This window comes from Callorhinus ursinus, unplaced genomic scaffold (assembly GCF_003265705.2).
Source record: "Callorhinus ursinus isolate GAN/ISIS: 27379988/994484 unplaced genomic scaffold, GSC_fseal_2.0 scaffold5, whole genome shotgun sequence".
Taxonomy (NCBI): Eukaryota; Metazoa; Chordata; class Mammalia; order Carnivora; family Otariidae; genus Callorhinus; species Callorhinus ursinus.
This window is the reverse complement of record NW_027397067.1, coordinates 80,872,919-80,892,038: the sequence shown is the minus strand read 5'-3', so window position 1 is coordinate 80,892,038 and position 19,120 is coordinate 80,872,919. Positions and strand designations below refer to the sequence as shown.

General features: G+C 63.8%; 2 protein-coding genes across 19 annotated transcripts in view; one reads left to right on the top strand and one right to left on the bottom strand.

Annotated features, from left to right (window-relative positions):
• Window positions 1-12,483, top strand: part of LOC112823703 (maestro heat-like repeat family member 5) — a 70,659-nt gene extending 58,176 nt beyond the window's left edge. For 6 of the 14 annotated variants that reach the window (XM_073893287.1, XM_073893280.1, XM_073893285.1 and 3 more), the window contains 9 exons: window positions 2,689-2,826; window positions 3,237-3,351; window positions 4,157-4,300; window positions 8,859-9,039; window positions 9,633-9,785; window positions 10,404-10,526; window positions 10,712-10,814; window positions 11,018-11,092; window positions 11,374-12,483. In XM_073893287.1, coding sequence (XP_073749388.1) covers window positions 2,689-2,826; window positions 3,237-3,351; window positions 4,157-4,300; window positions 8,859-9,039; window positions 9,633-9,785; window positions 10,404-10,526; window positions 10,712-10,814; window positions 11,018-11,092; window positions 11,374-11,548 — 1,207 coding nt within the window. In that variant the 3' untranslated portion in view covers window positions 11,549-12,483. Of the gene's footprint in view, window positions 1-2,688; window positions 2,827-3,236; window positions 3,352-4,156; window positions 4,301-8,858; window positions 9,040-9,629; window positions 9,786-10,403; window positions 10,527-10,711; window positions 10,815-11,017; window positions 11,093-11,373 lie in introns of those variants that run through there. The other 8 variants (XM_025871528.2, XM_073893281.1, XM_073893282.1 and 5 more) reach the window with 7 other exon arrangements.
• A 1,786-nt stretch (window positions 12,484-14,269) lies between these two features.
• PTP4A3 (protein tyrosine phosphatase 4A3) overlaps window positions 14,270-19,120 on the bottom strand; it is a 16,619-nt gene continuing 11,768 nt past the window's right edge. For all 5 annotated transcript variants that reach the window (XM_073893294.1, XM_025871199.2, XM_073893293.1 and 2 more), the window contains exons 3-6: window positions 18,142-18,234; window positions 16,370-16,500; window positions 15,718-15,792; window positions 14,270-14,823 (exon numbers count right to left, since the gene is read on the bottom strand). In XM_073893294.1, coding sequence (XP_073749395.1) covers window positions 14,706-14,823; window positions 15,718-15,792; window positions 16,370-16,500; window positions 18,142-18,234 — 417 coding nt within the window. In that variant the 3' untranslated portion in view covers window positions 14,270-14,705. The remainder of the gene's footprint in view (window positions 14,824-15,717; window positions 15,793-16,369; window positions 16,501-18,141; window positions 18,235-19,120) is intronic.

Here is a 19,120-nt window from a genome sequence, read left to right as displayed (position 1 = left end):
CGTCCTGCCCCACAAAGGGGGCATTCCTTTAGTTTCTCCATCATGGATTGACTCTTCAATTCTCATGGGGCATCTGATTTCTCTTTATTTCAGACACTCTCTTGGACCGTTTATAGGTACAACCGACATATTTTCCTTTAGCCCTGGCTGCCAGGAAGCTCATATTTAAAGTTAATTTTCAGTACCTCCCTATAGTGCCTGGTACTTCCTTTTTGCTTCTCGTCTCCTGATTACTTGTCTTTTAAACTTAAAGCTTTAAAAATAAATAAATAAAAATAAACCTAAAGCTTTAAATTTAAAGATTTTTTATTTAAAACACTGTTCACAGTCCTGGGTTTTGGCACTTGACAAGGAACCAACAAGCAATTAGTAACGATACGCTGTCCGGGCCTGGATCTGAGATCTAAGACCCCAACCTAACCTCCCCCACGAGCACTCTGTATGGTGAGGGGGAGTCCCTGCCCACATGGCCGTGAGGGTCAGGAGCGGTGGTGGACTGGGCAGCCTCTGTTCTGGACCCAACTTACTGAGTGACCCTGGACAAGTGGCCAACACTCCGGGCCTCGGTGAAGGTGAAGGTGAGGGTTTGATTGCACGACCCCAGCCCCAGCACCTTGTCCATTTGCCCAGTTGGTGTGTCATGGTCTTGGGGGCCCTGGAATCTGCAAGGAGGTGTGACTTCCCGGGGAGGTGAGCAAGGACTCCGGAGCGGGGAGGAGCCGACATGGCGCTCTGTCTTCTCTTACCACCCCAGGGTCCCCGCAGCCCTGCCCGGATCTGCCTCCTCTCCTGGCCCAGCCAGCCCCTGGCCCGTGGCCTCAGCCATGCCCCCACCCCTGCTCCATGCTCCCTACAGCTCTTGCAGGAAAGGAGAAGTAGAAGGACTGATGGACGGCTGTCCTTGTCAACATTTGTAGGGGCCACTGTGTCCCAACTGTCAGCACTTCAGTACCGACAGGCGCTTGCTGTGCCCCAGACCACACTGATCACCAGAGATGGTCCCTCTGCTCAGGAGCTCACAGCCCCGGGAAATGCAGAGGGAGTCAGGTGATGGCCCGGTGACAGATGGACACATGACTCACTACAGAGAGGGCCCGGAGAGTCACCGCCTCCACAGAGGATGACCCGGAGCACACCACCTGCCGTGTGGTCCCTGAGGACCGAACATCTGAGCTGAGACCTGACTGATGGCTGAAGTCCCTGGGTGGGGGCAGGGAGGGCAGAGAGCCTTAGGGGGAGGGGACACGAGGGAGGAAACGGGATGGAGGCCTCGAAGTCGGCCTCTACACCAGAGCAGTGGGAAGCCACGGAGGGCTCTGTGCAGAGGGAGTGGCAGGGTCTGATCAGCACTGGGGATGGGTGGCCAGGGTGGCATTGTCTGGGTGAGGAGGACCCAGCGCTGCCCTCCTGCGGCTCACATGAGACCGGGGGACTCCTGAGAGGACATCTGACTCCAGGCCCGAAAGAGGAGGCCAGGGCCTCATGTCCGCATGGCATTGCTGGGGACAGCAGCAGACAGTGGGTATTGACCTGGAAAATGCTGCTTTCAGGGGCCTATCTTGGGGTGACAGGACCAGCCACCTGGCGTTGGTGTTGACGCCACGGGGGACTTTGATGGCCTGCGCCCGAGGCATCAGCGGGTCAGACGGATGATGCTCGGAACGCCCAGCTCGGTGCCCACCGCACGCAGGCTTCACACACCCGCCCGCCCTGCTCCCCTCAGCCCGTCCGCACGCGCAGCCAAGGCGGCAGATGCTGGTGACGCAGGAGACCCTCACACGCAGGAAGATGGCCACCTCCAAACGCAGTCCCCGCGGGTGGGGGTGTAAAACGGTGCAGCCACCGCGGAACACAGTGGGACAGCTCCTCGAAGGGTCAAACACAGAATCACCGCATGATCCAGCTGTCCCAGGTCTGGGCAGATGCCCCGAGACAGCGACCCGGCTGCCCGCACACCGTGTGCACAGCAGCATCCTTCCCAGGAGCCACGATGTGGAAGCCGCCCCAGTGTCCGTTACCGGATGCCCAGATCAGGAAACCGGGGCCCATGCCGACCCGTTACAACAGGGCTGCGCCGTGTGCTCACGAGTGCTGCGCCGGATAAGCCGGTCCCCGAGGGACACACACTGCATGAACCGCACTGCGCGGAGGGCCCTGGAGCCGCCACGCCCGTGCAGACGGAGCGCAGATGGTGGCGCGGGGCCTGGGGAAGGGGCGTGCCCTTGAACGGGGACACTTTCCACAGCTGGACAATGCGAAATGCACTTAGTTCCGCCGAACCGTCGCAGAAGTGGGTAAGATGGGAAACGTGTCGCGTGTGTTCTACCACAGCTGAAGGCTACCGTACAAGTTCACCGCCGGGGGTCAGGGGGGTGCAGTCTGGCCGCACTGTCTGTGCCCCAGGCCAATCTCACACCCTCCCACAGCGCCCTCCACTCCTAAAGGGGCACCTCCAGTCTCCTGGCCCAGCAACTGATCCTAGAGCCCAGGCCGGGGGGCTGAATGGACTCCTGCCGCCCCCCTCAGCCAGCACAGCTCCCGCCCATACCGGGCCTCACCCGCAGGGAGGCCTCGAGGCTGCTGGGGCCCTGGGCCAGGACAGGAGCCAGAATGGACCTTTCCACCCAGGGCAGCGGGCCCCCTCCCCAGTGGCAGGGCTGGCCCGGTGACCCCCCTGTCTCCCCGCAGCATGTCCCTGGAAGCGCTGAAAAGTCTGCTGTCCACCACGGGGCACTGGCAGGACTTTGCACACCTGGAGCTGCAGGGCGCCTGGAAGCTCTTCACCACCACCCACACCTACCCGCAGGGCGTGGGTCTCCTAGCCAGGTAGGAGTGGGGCCAGGGCAGGGGACAGGGCCTGACCCAGCCCACCACCTGCCCAGGAAGCTGAGTGTATTGGCCACGGTGACCTCCAGGGCCCGCCCTGAGCACAGCCCCCATGAACTCACACGTGTCCTCGGGCCTGGTCACACGCACACCCACTGGGAGCCCGTGGGTACAGGTGTCTTTGGCTAGCTTCACCCCGGCCGGAGGCCCCCAGGGGCCTGCTCCTCTGTCTCGCACACACCCAGCCCAGGCCTGGAAGCCAGTGGGCGGCCAGGGGGTACAGAGGGGCATCACACACTCCAAGCAATGGGTGCCCAGCCACCCCTGCTGGGCCTGGTGGTAGTGGGAGATGGAGCCCGGGCTGTACCCGCACACCCAGGCCCTGCCCTGCCCTCCTCCCCTCACCCCAGGGCCATGGTGCAGAACCACTGCAAGCAGATCCAGGCAGTGACCAGCCTGCTGCTGCCCAGGCTGCAGAGCAAGGAGGAGCGGGAGAGGAAGGCGGCCATTCTAATCCTCACCGAGGTAGGGGCCTGGGCGGGGCGAGGGGGAGCCCTCAGACACAGCCTCCTCTTCCAGCTGCCTCAGAGCCCCCCTCAGGACCTTGCCTGGATGGAGGCCCAGCCAGATGACCCCTCCTACCCCCTGCTTCCCCCTTCTGGTTCCCGGGCGGTCCATGGTCTGGGGCTCCTGGCTGGGCCCCCCACTTCTCAGGCCCCCGTCAGCCTGTAGCCTGGACGAACCTATCCGTCCACCTCTCCCTCCCTGGCCCGACCCCCACACAGCTGGCCGGTCCGGCAGAACTGGGCTCAGCTCCGCCCCGGGGCCTGGGAGGCCAAGAGGGTCCTGGTTAGAACTGGAGAGGCCCGGGGCTGTGACTGGCCCTGCCACTGGAGCTGGGGCCGTGGCGGGGCTCGTGTGGCGTCTCCATAACAGACGTCAGCAGAGAGAAGCCCAAACCAAAGCCCGGTGCCGCTCCCCACCCCACCCATAGCAGGAAGGTCTGAGCCACCCTCTGCAGGGCTCCGTCCCCAGGTGTCCCATGAGCCAGGCCATGGCTGTACATTGGCCCCAGCCTTGCTGTGTGACATCAGGCAAGGCTCTTTCCCCTTCTGGGCTTTGGCTTCCCAGCCGTACATTGAAGAGTTGAAGCAGCGTGGAGGTGAGTTTCAAATACGTGTTAACCAAGACACCCAGAGAGTGCTGACCCGCAACCCTCCCCAACACACCTGCCAGACCCCGGTCCTCGAGCCCTGCTCCCAGACGCAGACAGAGGCTCCCTACAAGAAGGTGCCAGGCCTGACCCGCCTGCCCTTGGGGACTGCCCCAGTTCCTCTACAGCCCTGCCCTGCTGGAGGTGCTCCCCAGACAGGCTGCCCTGACTGCGCTGGCCCGAAGCCTCAGGGACCCCAGCCCCGAGGTCCGTGTGTTGAGCCTGCAGGGCCTAGGAAACATCCTTTTCCACCCAGAGAAGGTAAGGGCCCTGTCTCACACACACACACACACACACACACACACACACACACACACACACACACACACAAGTGCCAGAGCAGCCGGGTGCATGGGGTGTGGATGGGCCTACTGGGTGGGAATCCTGGCTCTGTCCCTTCCCGCAGCGCAGCTGGGGGCACATGACCACCTCTCCGGGCCTCAGTGTTCCCATCTGTAGAATGGGGTTGGGGATGGCCTCTCGGTAGGGTTGTTGGGGGGGTAAAGTGTCTATTCCCCAGGGATGATGTCCCCTCCACACCCAGGAGGGAGACAATGCTATCGCAGACCTCCAGGGGCCAAGGAGGGGCCCACCAGGTGGCACCCAAGCCTGGCCCTCGGAGGGGAACTTGCCCTGAGAATCTCAGGGGCGGGACTTTCCATCCCCTGGTGACCCATCCATCCCCTTCCAACCCCCCATCGCTGGAACAGCCCACATCCCATGATGAACAGCAGGGGGCCTTAGCAAAGAGGCAGAAGAGAAGGCTCAAGACACAGCCCCCGGGGCATCTGGCCATCCCACTGGAGCCCGATGTCGCCCCTGCTGTGGCTTCCTAGGGTGTGCCATGCCGCGGTGGGGCGCCCAGGTGACCCAGCAGGTTACCAGGCCCATCCCATCCTCACCCCAGCACTTTCTAGCGGGCATGTTTCTTCAGCGCCTGGGCCGGAGTCAATGTCCATCTCTGTGACAGGCGAGTGGTCATAGCACCTGTCAATGAGTGCCATGCTGAGTCCATGCAGCACAGGGGTCCCCTCCAGCCATTTGCTGTCACAGGCTGCAGCCTTTTATCCCTGGCCCCGGTGGGAGACCTGCCGGTGACTGCTGCCATACAAGAGAAATAGCAGAGAGATTTTCCCACCTGATCTGGAGGTGCACGGCCTCTACCTCCCCCATCCACCCCAGGGGCTACGTGAACACCCAAGAAAACAGCAAGATGCCCAGACCCCATCTCCTCTGCTGAACATAAGGACTTCCAGGGCTGTGGCAGAAAGCATCTGATGGCAGAAGGGCCACACAAGGGCCAGGTTCCAAAGAGATTCTGCAGCCTTCTGCCTGTCAGCCCACTTCACTCCCATTTTGTTCACCTTACATGTCTCCGCATGGTTAAGAGGAGATCTCCATTAAGGTCGCTCCTGGCAAAGCCCTTTGCCCCGCACATGGCACATCGTAGGTACTTAGTAAGGGAGACTAGCACTTCTTCATTCATCTGCCCATCCACTCATCCATGTACCTATACACCCATCCACCCACCCATCCGTCCACCTATCCATTCACCCACCCACCCATCTGCCCATCCATCTGTCCTTCCGTCCATCTGTCCATCCATCCATCTGCCCATCCACCCACCCATCTGCCCATCCATCCATTCATCCATCCACCTGTCCATTCATCCACCCACCCATCTGCCCATCCATCCATTCATCCATCCATCTGCCCATCCACCCACCCATCTGCCCACCCATCCACCCACCCATCTGCCCATCCATCTGTCCTTCCGTCCATCTGTCCATCCATCCATCTGCCCATCTACCCATCCATCTGCCCATCCATCCATTCATCCACCCATGCGCCCATCCATCTGTCCATCCCCCTGTCCACTCAACCATCCACCCATCTGCTTATCCATCCATCCACCCACCTATCCGCCCATCTATTTGGTCCTTGGGCCCTTCATTTATGACTTATTCTTTCATTAATTTTTGTTCATTCTTTATATAATATGCATTCACTCAGTTATTCACATTTGCTCTCTCATTCATTCATTCAGTCGGTCACTCGGTCAGTCAGTGGTCCGTCATCCATACACCTTTCTCCGGCTGTTCCTGCAGATGGACAATCAGTAGGAAGTTTCCATGTGCCTCCATGCCCTGCGCTGGGTGGGGCCCCGTGGGGAATGGAGAAGACAGACAGTAGGGCAACCAGACGAGGATGGCCAAGGCCGGGGAAGGGGCATGGCTCCCAAGTGGGGTGTGGACTGCTGGCCACAGCGGGGCTGAGGCAACAGGCGGATCCAGAGCAGTGCCGGCCAAGGAGGCCTGCTGGCGTGGGGCACGACCAGCTGACCTAGACAGGGATGGAGCAGGACACAGGGCTGAGGGTCAATGGTCACTGCCCCCACACCAGAGAGGTGCCCTGTGCAGGGGCCCACGGGACTGTCCCCGCCGGCCGGTGCACACCTTCTCAGCCACCTGTCTACCGTCAAACAGAAACTGTCCGAGGAGGCCAGAGGTGTAGCCCATGCCGAAGAGCCAAGCTAACTGCGGCTTTAACAGGGCAGACGTGCGCTCTCTCCCAGGGGTGCGGCCATCCGGTCTGCAGTCTCGGGGAGAGCAGGCTCCTCCTGGTTCGCTGTGCGCCCCTTGCCCCCAGCCCCGGGTGCCGCCCACCATGTCCACTCCAGCCGGCAGCACACCCTACCCTTTGAGGGCACAGCCCACAAGGGCTTCATTCACTTCTGCTCTAGTCGCTGGACCGAGGGGTGGTGCCTCAGGGGGAGTCCATCTCCTGGGCACTCACGCGGCCACCGCAACAGAAGCCCCCTTAGCTTGTTGGAGATTGTATGAAGACGCCATCACCACAACGCTTAATGAGATATCCCACTGGAAACAGTACACATGTAGGCCTGGAGTCAGGCAGCCCTGGAGGCAGCCTGCAAGCCCCACCGCGCCACCAGCCTGCCGCACCCCTGCGCATGGCACCTGTGACCTCCCACCGCGGGACCCCTTATTGGGCCCGTCAGCACACGGGTCTAGGGGACTTCCATCCCCTTGATCTAGGACTCCTCGCTCACTCGGTTCCCCTCCCACGTCGCCCCCACATCCTTCTCAGCTCCGCTGGCCTCTCCCCCGCCCCTGGATCCTGCCTCCACCACTCCTTCCCACTCCTCTGCCCTGTCTCTGCCGCTCCCTCGCTGGCCTTCTCCAATCTTTAAGTACCATCTACTGTCCGACTGTCCCCGGATCAGTATCCCAACCCCGGCCCTGGACTCCAGCCGTGACTCACTGCTCGGATCCTAGCTGACATCTCAAACTCAGCATGTGCACAACAAACTCCTCACCCCAACCCTTCCCCCTGCCCAAACAGGTGCCTCCTGCAACCCTCATCTCAGTTGACAGGGACCCCAAACCTTGGGACCATCCAGGCAATGAAAGCAAACCCAGGATGCGCCCGTTCTCCCACTGCCCTGCTGCCCTCACTGAAACCACTAGCATCTCCCCCAGACCACCGCACCCCTCTGCCCGGTCCCAACAGCTGCCCCTTCTCCTTTTCAGTGCAGGAGTGCAGACCCCCCAGCAGCCAGTAGGCTCCTGTGATGCTCTGAATCAGTCTCTCCTCTGCTCACAAACAGGGCAGGTGTGCTCCTGCCTCAGGGCCTTTGCACAAGCTGCACCCTCTGCTGGAATGCTTTTCCAGCACCTCTGTAAGAATTCCCTCAGTGGCCACCTTCTTGGTGACACTTTCTCTGATCCTACTTACTTAAAATTAAATTTTTTTTTCACCACCACCACCCCACGGCCTCCACTGCAGCCTGCTCCATCCCCTCTTCTCTCAGATTGCTTGCCACCCTCTGACACGCATTGTGTTGTGCGTGCTTTGTGTATTTCTGGTCTTTCCCGTTAAACCCCATTCTGCCCGTTCCATCCTCCGCCAGAACCCTGGTCCTATCCCAGCACCCTCACTGGGCCCAGCAGGTGCTCAGAAAGGGTTTGTTGCTGTTAATTGACTCATTGGCTGAAAACGTTTAATATTGTAAACCAAACAGCTCAGGAAGCCAATGATGGGGCCTAAAACTTGTTTCAAAGTTGTAAAAATCACCCTGGCTCTCACACGCTATCACTGATAAGGGGCCCAACGGCGGGAAACATCCATTTGCCGACATCTTGCTGTCCAGCCGTTCATCTGGACAGTTGCCCATCGCCAGGCAAACAAGATGAGCAGACGGAACTGGCTGAAAATGAACTCAATCTTGTGTAAAGCAGTGTAAACGTGGGACGTGGTCATTGTGATGGGAGGGGCCGGTGAGCTCAGTCCGTGCACACCTGACCAACCTTGTCTCGTCCTGCCCCCAGGCCCCGGCTGACCCACAGGGAGGCCGGGAACGGGGGCAAAGGCGGGCTGAGGAGGAGGAAGGGGAGGGTGGTCCCCAGGACTGGGCGAGGGGCCTTCTGGCCAGCAGGGGGACAGGAGAAAGAAGCAGCAGCTGGGAGCCCACTAGCCGGGGCTTAATATCCCTTAACCCCGGGAGGCCCCCCCTCAGAGAGGGAAAGCCCCATCCATGCCCACACAGCTCCTGTAGGCAGACCAGAGGAGGAGCACAGCTGCCCTGTGCGCAGAGCCAGGGTGGGATCCCAGTGAGGTTGGGGGCACAGTGCCGGGCAGGCATGCAGGGGCAGTGCAGGTGCCCAGGCCAGGATGGGGGCTAGGGAGGGGCCGCGGGGGAGGGCCCGAGTTGGTCCCAGGTGCAACTGGCAGGGGTGGGGCAGGGCACAGGAGTAACCCGTCCCAGCGCCCTCAGCCCACCGGCCCCCGCCACCCCTAGGGAAGCCTGCTCCGCAGACAGCTGCCGCCCTTCCTCGACGGCTTCTTCCACAACAGCGAGCAGGTGGTCATGCAGGTCATGGGCACCGTGTCGGACGTGCTGCACCGCCTGGGGGCACACAGCGCAGCCGCCCAAAGCCTCAGGGTCGCCATCAATGCCCGCTCCTTTTTTGACGACGTGAGTGCCCCCGGGTGGAGGCAGGGTGCCCCTACCTGTGCCCCTCCTGTGCCTACCCCTGGTCCTCAAAGGCAGGGGGACCCCAGCTCCCTCCCCCTGGGCTGGGGAGATACCCCGGGAGATACCTGGGTGTGCAATGGGACACCTGGGCCGAGCCGGGCCGAGTGGCCGCCAGGTGGCGCTCGACCCCTTCTCCACAAGGCTGGACCCCAGGCGGCCTTCACCCCTTCAGCCCTGCAGTCCTCGCCTTCCTTGTCCCGTGTCCACAAGGACTGTTTCCCTTCGCTGGGGAACTAGAGGGATGAGCCCCGCCCCCCCAGCCGCCTTCGTGACCCTTGGGTGGTCAGGATGAGATTGCGAGTGAAGGAGACATGAGTTCGGGTTCTTGCGGAAGGCCTGGGACCCGCGAGGGGGCCTGTGTGACGGGGGGGGAGGGGGGAGGCGCGACCCTGCCCGAGGGGCCCAGAGCCTGGGGAAGGGGCTCAGCCACAGGGACTGAGCCCCATCCCCCCTCCACAGGGTGGGGGTCCCGGATGGGTGGGGATGGGGGGCCCCAGGCGGGTTCGGCTGAGGCTCTGAGCCCCTGCCTCACAGGAGCGGGCTGGGATCCGAGCGGCGGCCATGGCATTGTTCGGGGACCTGGTGGCAGCCATGGTGGACAGGGAGCTAAGGGGCCTGCGGACCCAGGTACACCAGAGCATGGTGCCCCTGCTCCTGCACCTGAAGGACTGCTGTCCGGCCGTCGTCACGGTCAGTGCCTGCTGAGGGGCTTTCTCCTGGGTGGGGCTGGGGGTGGGGGCCAGGGCTGAGGCTCTGCAGGTGGCAGTAGGGCCGCCCGAGGGCAGGGCTGCTCCCTGGGGCAGCAGTGTGGACCCAGGGTGTTTTCCCTGGTGGACTGAGGTGCACCCTGCGCGCGCGCACGCACACACACACACACACGCACACACCCGTGCACACACGCAGCTGTGCGGTCCGTGGGGGCAGGACCCAGCCTGTTGCGCTCACTGCAGTGTCCCCAGCACCGGACACAGGCTGGAGGCTCGGGTCGTTCACTGAACGTAGTGAAATGATCAAGCTTCCCTAGGCGCCAGCCGTGCCCTGTGCTGAGGCCAGTAAGACACAGCCCGGCTCCCCGGGACCCTGGCCATCAGGAAGACAGGCAACACGCGGCCAGTGTCAAAAGGAATGGGGCCAGCCTGGGGCAGGAGTGAGGGCTGGCCCGGGGGCGGAGGGCGGGCTGAGAGTACAGCCTTGGAGGGCAGCATCAGGCCTCAGACCCCACGTGAAGCTCGTGGTCTGGGGAGGGGACAGCCCTCTGGCGCGGAGCGCCCAGGCGGCCGGTGACCCCTGCTCTGGCCGCCCCTGCAGCAGGCCAAGTTTGCCCTGTACCGCTGCGCCGTGCTGCTCCGGTGGCCACTTCGGCACACCCTGTTCTGCACGCTGGCCTGGGAGAGGGGCCTCAGTGCCCGCCACTTCCTCTGGACCTGCCTGGTGAGGGGCCTGGGCGCAGGGACCCACTGCCGTGGCGGGGGAGGCCGGGCGGGGTAGCTGGGGCCAGGGGCCAGGCTCGCTGCTCCAGCGCTCACCGCACACCCAGCCCCAGGGGCCGCAGGGGTGGGGCCGGGCTGGGAAGGGGTCCGCAGTCCAGCCAGCATGGCGTGCTGTCCTCCGGCCAGATGACCCACAGCCAGGAGGAGTTTGGCATCCACTTGGCGCAGGCCCTCAGCTCCCTGCACAGCCGCCACCACCACATCAAGACCTGGGCAGCGCTCTTCATAGGTGAGTGGGGGCGGCCGGGCTCCGGGACCCTCCAGGCCTGCCCTGCCCCAGCACCCTGACCCTCACCTGCCAGGCCACCGCAACGGAGGGCAGAGAGGAGGAGGGGTGGAGGGCGAGGGGCCCCGGACGGGCGGGAGAGGGTCTGAGCCCCCACCTGCCAGCAAGCCCCCTGCCACCGGCCGGTGCCTCCATGTGTCGCACAGGTTACACCATCTGCTACCACCCCCAGGCCGTGTCCCAGATGGTGAACAGTGTCGACACAAACCTGCTGTTCTCTAGTAAGCAACCCCACGTCCCCCCACCTCGAGTGTGAGATGGGGGCTCACACCCACTCACGCCACCTGAGGCTCCCAAAAGTGAGGGGCAAGGAAGAGGTGGGGTTGGGGAGGGCAGCACCCCAGGCCCGGGAGGCAGAGGAGGTGGGATCTGGGTGACGTCCCGCTGCTGCCCCCACCCCTGCTGGAAGGAGGGTCCCGGACCCCAGGCTCCCTCCACCAGGACGGGGCTGTGGGCAGACGGGACCCCGGGTCACCTCCGACTTGTGTCTCCCCCCCTGGAGCTTTCGAAGACCTCAAAAAAGACCCAGAGCCCGGCCTCCGGGAATTTGCCAGCAGACAGTTCTCCTTCCTCCAGAAGGTGGCAGCCAGGCCGCAGTGACCTCCAGCCGTCCTCCCTCACCCCCCTCTCCGTCCCCTGTGCCCACCGAATTGGTCAGCCCCACCCTGTCCACCTAGAGCTTGGTTGCATAACATTTTTCCATTTGAAAGAAAGATCTAGATTCAACAAAGAAGCATCACACCTGTCTGCTCCTTGCCCACCACCGCATGGCCCCAGAAGACTGAGGAAAGCCCAGGGGACAGGAGGCAGGCCAGGTCTCCCAGAGACCAACTGTGAAGTCTGGGCAGGGTCCCGCAAACGCAGCTGTGGAGGTCAGGGGGAGTCCACCTGACCAGAGCCCACAGCATGGCCTGCCGGCGTCCTGAGCGCCGAGAAGGCCCTCCAAGGGCAGCCACAGGGGGATGCAGCCATTCGCCAGGACTCTCCCCACACCTGAGTCTTCGGTTTGTCTCTGGCTTGGAGCTCTAGAGTCGCCAAGTGGCGGGCCTCCCTCAGTCAGGCCAGGGGACTCCAGGTCTCCTTCCACCCTGACCCCTAACCTCGTGGGCACCTGAGGTTCGCAGCAGACCCAGCCTGGGCCGGAGCCAGACCTTCCCGGTGGGGCCCGGATGAGCTGTGTGGCCTCAGGTGACGGTCTCTGCCCGCTCCGCCTCAGCTACTCCATCTGTAAAATGGCTCGTAAGACCTTCCTCCCGAGAGCCCTCGCAGGGCTGAGTCCAGAGAAGGTCCCTCCCTGGCAGGGGACCCCCCCCCTCCCACGCAGCCACCTGGAGGCCCGCCTGACCTTCAGCCGGGTCCTCCCTTCTCAGCCTTGGTTTCCCCACATGTGAAATGGGCAGATGGGTCTTTCCCTTGCCTGCTGAAGTTCTTCCTAGGGCCTCACCCCCAGGCCGTCCCTCTCAGGACCCGTGCCAGCCGGCCCCTCACCAGCTTATCCGTCATGTGCGCACACTGACCCCTCCACACCTGTGCTCAGGAAGCTCTTTCCACCTGGAGCACCTTCCGCACTCTCTCCCAGCTGGGGGACTCCACACTGCCCCTCCTCCGAGGACGAGCCCCACCAGAGGAAGCCCTCACCCCAACCCCTCCTCAGCCCCGGCGCCTGAGCCACCCCTCCCTTGCACCAGACACACTCCAGGCTTTCACCCCACCCCACCCCCCAGAGACTGTAAGCCCCTTGGGGGAGGGAGGCAGCTGGCACAGGGGAGACCTGCCACTTGGATGGTGGGTTGAAAAAATACAGCAACCTTCATGGAGCACGAATTTGCTTCTCAGATGGGTTTCATTTGGTCGAGCTGGGGGCCCCCTCTCCCCCTGGGAGCCGAGAGAGGTCCAGGATCCGCAGCCTCTCCTTCTTATCCGTCTGTCCATCTCTGAATAGAGCCACCCGAGGACTTTGGGGGGGGTGCCTTTTCCCGACTCCCATCCTGCGCACTGACCTCCATGGTACTCCAACCCCCTGGCTGGGGCATGGGGGATGTGCTCCTTCAGAACCAAGGAGTGGGTTAACTGGGTCCCCTTGGTCCAGCCTGGTGGCTGTGGTCCCTAAAAGGACCCCTAAAAGGGGGGCATCATCCTCTGGCCCCTGCTGGGCAGTGGGCAGGCAGGCCTCCTCCACACTCTGCTCTGGGAAGGCTGGTTCAGTGAAAGCTTGGAGCTGGTGGGCCTGGCCCCAGTGGGTTCCTGGAGCCGCCAGTGATGTGACAGATAAGCCTTGCGTCTGGAATCGCAGAGGGGCCCAACTCCTACCTAGCAGGGCAGCTGGGCTCTATGGAGCCGGGCACACAGAGGGCACCCCATTAATGGTACCAGTGGTAACAGCTCAGGGCCAGGCCCCCTGCCGCAGCCTGGGAGACAGAGGGACGGGCCTGTGTCCCCGTTGGCCAACCCCCAGGGCCCCGAGGAAGGGGCGGCTCACACAGCCGCTCCCCCCGCCAGAGCCATCCGTGCAAGTACTAGCAGAATGGGCCCAGGCAAGGGCACCTGCCTCTAAGCACAAGACTCTGTGCCAAGGCCCGGCCCCTGCCCTTCCTGGGCACGCCTCCTCCCCTGGGAAAAACAGAAGGGGTGACAACCAGGTGGCTAGGGGAGCCCCTCCCCACAGACCTTTCCCAGAGTGTGTGTAGGGTGCAGGCGGAGGGAGGGGGGCTCAGGCCATGGAGATGCAGGTGGCAGGTGGGGATGCCAGGCCCGGAGCTGTGACTCCTAAGAAAGGCGCTGGGCCCCAGTGACCAGGAGGAATGCCATCAGTGAAGGCCTCTGGGTGGTGTCCACAGCTGGGTCACAGTGCCTGGGGGGGGGGGCTCTGGCACAGACCACCCCCCAGCCTTTCCACATGCCAGCCGGGCCAGCCCTGGGCTCCCTCCTCCTGGCTGCACCCTCTCACAGGGAAGCGCCGGCCCCCAGCTCTGGGGGACCTGCTTGCGGAGGCACGTGAGCATGGCACTGCACACCCCCAGGCAGGACTGAGCGGCCACCCCACTAGACACAAGGCCCTAAAGAATTACCAAGTGAGCCCCAGCCTGTCCTGCAGAGGGGCGACACTGGTGACCCGGCCCTGCCTTCTGATGCCCCAGCCACCCCCCCCAAAAAAAATGGCAAGTCACCTGGGCCCGCACAGGTCACATGGGAGTGGTGCGAGCTCTGCTACGTCAGGGATGTCCCCTGCCCCTAATCCAGGGAGTGTGGGGACCCAGCATGGACGCCAGGGGGAGTCCTAGTGCAGCCGGCCGGAGGGCCTCCCTGGGCTCCACCCAGTCTCCCAAGCCGCTGTTCCCCCCCGCCGTCCACCCCATCCGCCCCGCCAGGCCCCGCACCCCGCTCTCCAGACACACAGCCACGGGGTCCTGTTTTATTGCCTTCGAGCGCCCAGGACATCTGACGGTCTCCAGACCCAATAACTGAAAGTGCCAAGAACAGGTCAGGGCAAGAGGCCGTGGAGGAAGGGTCAGGTCCAGTGGCTGAAAAATACACCTGCTCCCTGGCAGATGAGCCTGAGAGGAAAGCTGCCCGGGGGTCCCTGTGGGCGGGCAGGGGCAAGAGGGCCCCCACTAAGCCTCAGAGAGACAGGGCCGTGGGGACAAAGGGAAGCGGGAGTCCCCAGAGCTGCGGACTCAGGCACATGGAGACACGCGGGGAGACACAGGGGAAGGGGCCGGCACAGGCAGGGCACGCAGGGCGAGCTGGACCCGGTGGACGGGGGGTGCCGAGGGCCCGGGAGAGAAGGCGAGCCGGCGGCAGCGGGGCACAGGGTCCCTGCTCGGAGCCCCTGGGCTACATGACACAGCACTTGGTCTTGTGCGCATGCGGCTCCTTGAACCGCAGCCTCTGCTTAGGCCGGTATTTCTCCAGGTAGGTGAGCTGCTTGCTGTTGATGGCTCCACGCCGCTTCCTGGGGAGACGGGACGGGTGGGCTCAGGCGGGACGGTGCGGCACCCCCAGCCTATTCCACTGCGGGCATCACCCTTCCCCTACCTGCTGTCACGGCCGCTGGTCCTCAGTTCCCCTTACTATCACCTCCTCCAGGCACCCCCCACAGCGCCCACCCTCCCAAGGCCCCCTGGTTTACCCGGGTGCCACCCCACCCCCAGGCCACGGGCTCCTACGGGGCCACAGGGTAGAGCCTGGGCATCTCTGCAGCCCAGGAGGGAGGGAGGAAGGGGGGTCCTCAGGTGACAGGTGACAGGATGCCCTTCAGGAGGTCATCCGTCCCCACCCACCCGGGACCTCAGGCGTAGCCTGGACTTGCTCTGGCCAATGAAGTGAGAGTGGAAGGGACACGTGTCTGCCAGGCAAGGCTTCCAGGGCGCCTCCGGCCCCGAGACTGGCAACACTGGAGGAGGGCTGCCCACCAAGGGCCCCAGGGTCCCTGAGCGGATACCCCACTTCACCGCGTCCAAGGGTCATCCGAGTGAGGGACCAGTCTGAGCTGTGCTCGTTGCTGGGGTCTGGACCTGCCCCCGGCACTGCAGCCTGTGCTCATCCCAGCCACGGAGCTGGGAGCCCCTCCTCACTCACACCTCCCGGCACCAGGAGCCACACACAGGCACCAGTCCTCGCCCGGGCAGGCGGCCTGGCTACGGGGCCCACACGAGTGTGCCGGTACCCCAGCGTGAGGCTGCACGGGACTGGGGACATCTCTGAGGTCACCCTGTGGCCAGGGGTCAGGAGTGCCCGCTAGAAAGACACTGGGCCCGACGGGGGGGTGCAGAATAAGGGCCCCCTAAACCCAGACCCTCAAGCGCACACCAACTGCCCTCCGCCCCCACCCTCACCGGTCACTCACTGTCGGATGAACTGGATGGCATCTTCATACTTCATCCCGCTCTCGATGAGAGCCAGTGCCACGAGGACCGGGGCCCTGGGGGCAGATGCAGGGCTGGGTCACCAAGCCTCAACACCCCTGCCCCTTCCCCTGACGGGCCGTCGCTGAAGGCACAGGGTGATGCCTTCACCCTCACACCCACCAAAAAGCTGCCCAGGCTACCCCAGTGCAGCCCCCTCCCCCACGGAGGGCACAGGTGTTAGCTCACCCCGACCACCTGCTGCGTGGCCCCAGGAGGGCCAGGCACCCTCTCTGTGCCTCAGGCCCCCCGGGGACAAGCGCGCTAGAGAGTCAGAGGGAGGGCAGCTGCTGGGGGTGTGTCTGGCCATCAACCTCGCTTGCCAGTGTTTGGCCTGAAACTGGGGGTGCACTGCCCGGGTCACTCCGTCACACCTGGCTGTAGGGAGTCTTTGTGTCTGGGGGACGGGCTGGCAGCTCCTCCCAGCTTGAGTACAGGGACCACGTTGCAACGCAGCAGCAGGAAGTGGGGTCACGCTTGGGGAAGAACTGCTTCCCTGTGGTCACGTGACGGGGGCCCAGCACCCACGTGCAAGAGCATGGCGGGCCACGGGATCCTGAGGCCCGGCCAGCCCCACCCGGCCCCCCAGCTCACCGTCCCAGGCCAGCCACACAGTGAACGGCCACACAGCTGCCGGGGTCATCACAAAACTTGGCCTTCAGCAGGCTCAGCCAATCCTCCACCACTTTCCCAGGCGGGGGCGCCCCGTCGTCAAACGGCCAGTCCTGCGGAGGGCAGAAGCCCGTGAGACTGGGGGGCTCGGGCCGGTCAGCCCCCGGCCGGGACAAGGTCGGCATTCTGAGAAGCACACAGAGGGATCCCACGAGGGTGAGAGACAGCAGGCCCCGGAGGGCAGAGAGCTGGCCAGGCATGCGGTCCCCACTTCGAGGCTCCTTTTCCTCTTCTGCTTACGTCCACCGTCCCCTTCTCCAGGAAGCCCTCCCGAACACCCCGCCCTCTTCTTTGCTGAGCACAAGTGAGCCCTACGTCCCCTCCCGGCCAGCCTGTGCTGTGACTCCAGGGTCACGGCCTGACCCTTACCAACCTGAGTGTTTCTGGGTCAGCAGGCCCAAGGAGTCTGGGCTGCAAGCATGGCCGACACGTGCCTCTTCCTGTCCCCAGCCCCCAGCCCAGCTGCACAAAGCAGGCCCGGCCCGGTTACTGACCGGGAAGGAGTGAAGGAAGGGCACTAGGGTGAGCCCCATTGTTCTGAGCAGTGGATTCCAGAGTTACAGCTGGGACCTCTCCAGACATTCGGAGATTCATTCGGTTTTGAAAACTTAGCTGTGCGGCCCACCTCCGCAAGCACTCTGGAAGAGGAGAGGCAAGCCTGCGGGGTAAGCCCAGCCCCGGTCACTGCCCCGAGGACCGAGATGCCAAGTCCGGGTGAAGGAGACTCAGGCGGGGCAGAGGGGGACTGCTCCAAGCCAGAGTCCACACGGGCCCACCGAGGCTGACGGGGAGGCGGGTCCCCAAGGGAGAGCTAATATCTAAGGGATCTTCTGGGTGGGGCCACTGGACTCCCAGCTGCCTCCACCCCCACTCTGAGCCTTGGGCAGCCCTGCCCTAGGGGAGTTGCCACAGCCCCGTGGCCCGTCCCACAGGCGGGTGGCACCACGGCCACCCCCTCCTTTGCCTGCTCTCAGGTCCCCAGGGCCAGGGGACCAAGGAAACAGCTCCCAGGCTCCCTTCCCCACAGCCTCGCAGAGAGCTTCCCGGGGGACAGCCCAGGTGCGCCTGCCCTCCCCGCCCCCCCGGAGCACTGCCCACCAACACGCCCCGAACAGCAGGCAGCAAGACACACAGGAGCCCCCCCGACAGCCCCGGCCCCAGAGGAGCTGGCCAGGAGCCACTGGGCCCTGTTCTTCCACACTGCTCAGGACGCTTGCGCAGTGAGGGCCATGGAGGTCACAGCCGCAGCCACTAGGTTGGGGGGCAGGGGGGTGCTATCATGAAAGTCTGCTCCCCAGGCTCTGTGGCTCTGGCACCGTCCGGCTGCGGCCTCAGACAGCTACTGATCCGAGCCTCAGGTTCGCCCTGGCAGAGCCCCACCAGGGCTGTTGTGCGGTGAGCGGCAGTGGCCCCGGCACTGGGGGGACCCTGCTTCGGGAGCCGCGGCTGTGCATCGGCACGTGCGCCCGCCTCCCGGGCCCCACTGGCCGGGGACAAGCTCAAAGCTCAGCCACTCTAGACACGTGCCCCGGCATCGTGTGCCCGGGGAAACAAACTGGCGGGGGGGGGCGGGTGTGCAGGTGTATGAAGCAAGGCCTCCCGGCAAGGGGCTCCACACTCCCAGTCCAGGCCCACCCCACACCACCCACCTCCCTCTCCCAGCAGCAGTGCTACCAGAGCCCCGAGGCCCTCACCACGACTGTGATGCCATCCTTCTCCAGAGGGGCCTTGTCGTAGGTCACTTCGCACACTCGCACCACAGTGGTGGCCCCGTACTTCTTCAGGTCCTGGCGGGGAGGGAGGACGAAGGCAGGCTGGGCTGGGGCTGAGGGCACAGGGCCGTGCCCCCTCAACGAAACCGAAAGGCCGATACCAAGCGGAACCACCAGGGGCAGGCTTTCGGGCCCAACGACTCACTACGGGGGGGAAGGAGCCTTCCTGATGCTTCCGGGCAGGCTGTCCCCACCTGCTCTCACTGCAGTGTGGCTAGCCTGCCATGAGCCCAGCTTCCAGCACATTCCCACCCTCATCCCGGGTGCTCAGGATCCCCCATGGCACCAGCATCTTCCAGACAAAGCAGGGGCAGGACACCATGGCCTGAGCTGCCCTCCTGGCCAGGGTCTCATGGATGGGTCTCACTGAGGGCATAGCTGGACCCCACATGAGGGCCTGCAGAAGCTCGAGGGGCAGGCACCTGCTCAGATGGAGACGGGAGGGAGCCAGGCCCTGCACACTGGCGGGGAAGCCCCGGGCTACCAGAGAAAAGGTCAAGGCAGTTCATAGCCAGGCTGTTTATATTTATCCTCTAAGTGGGGGGTCCACTCCACAGGAGCCCATGCTGGGGCTGCTCCCACCCCACCTGCTCCACCAGCTATTCTGGGAGTGTGAGCAATCATCTGCTGGACCCTGCTCGTCATGCGATGGGGACACCGGACACAATGAGGGCGGGACACCGCGATGCTGAGAATGCAGTGCACAGGAAAGCGGGCGGGGTTCTGAGGCCGCAGGGTCACCTCAGAAGTCCTCTGTGCATGTAGCGAAAGGGGAAGCCACCCGGCCCAGGGCTGAGCCCTGACCCTCAACACAGACTCACCTTGACCCTGGTCATATGTTAAGCCCTGATCCTCATCACACACTGAGCCCTGATCCCGGTCAAACGCTGAGCCCTGACCC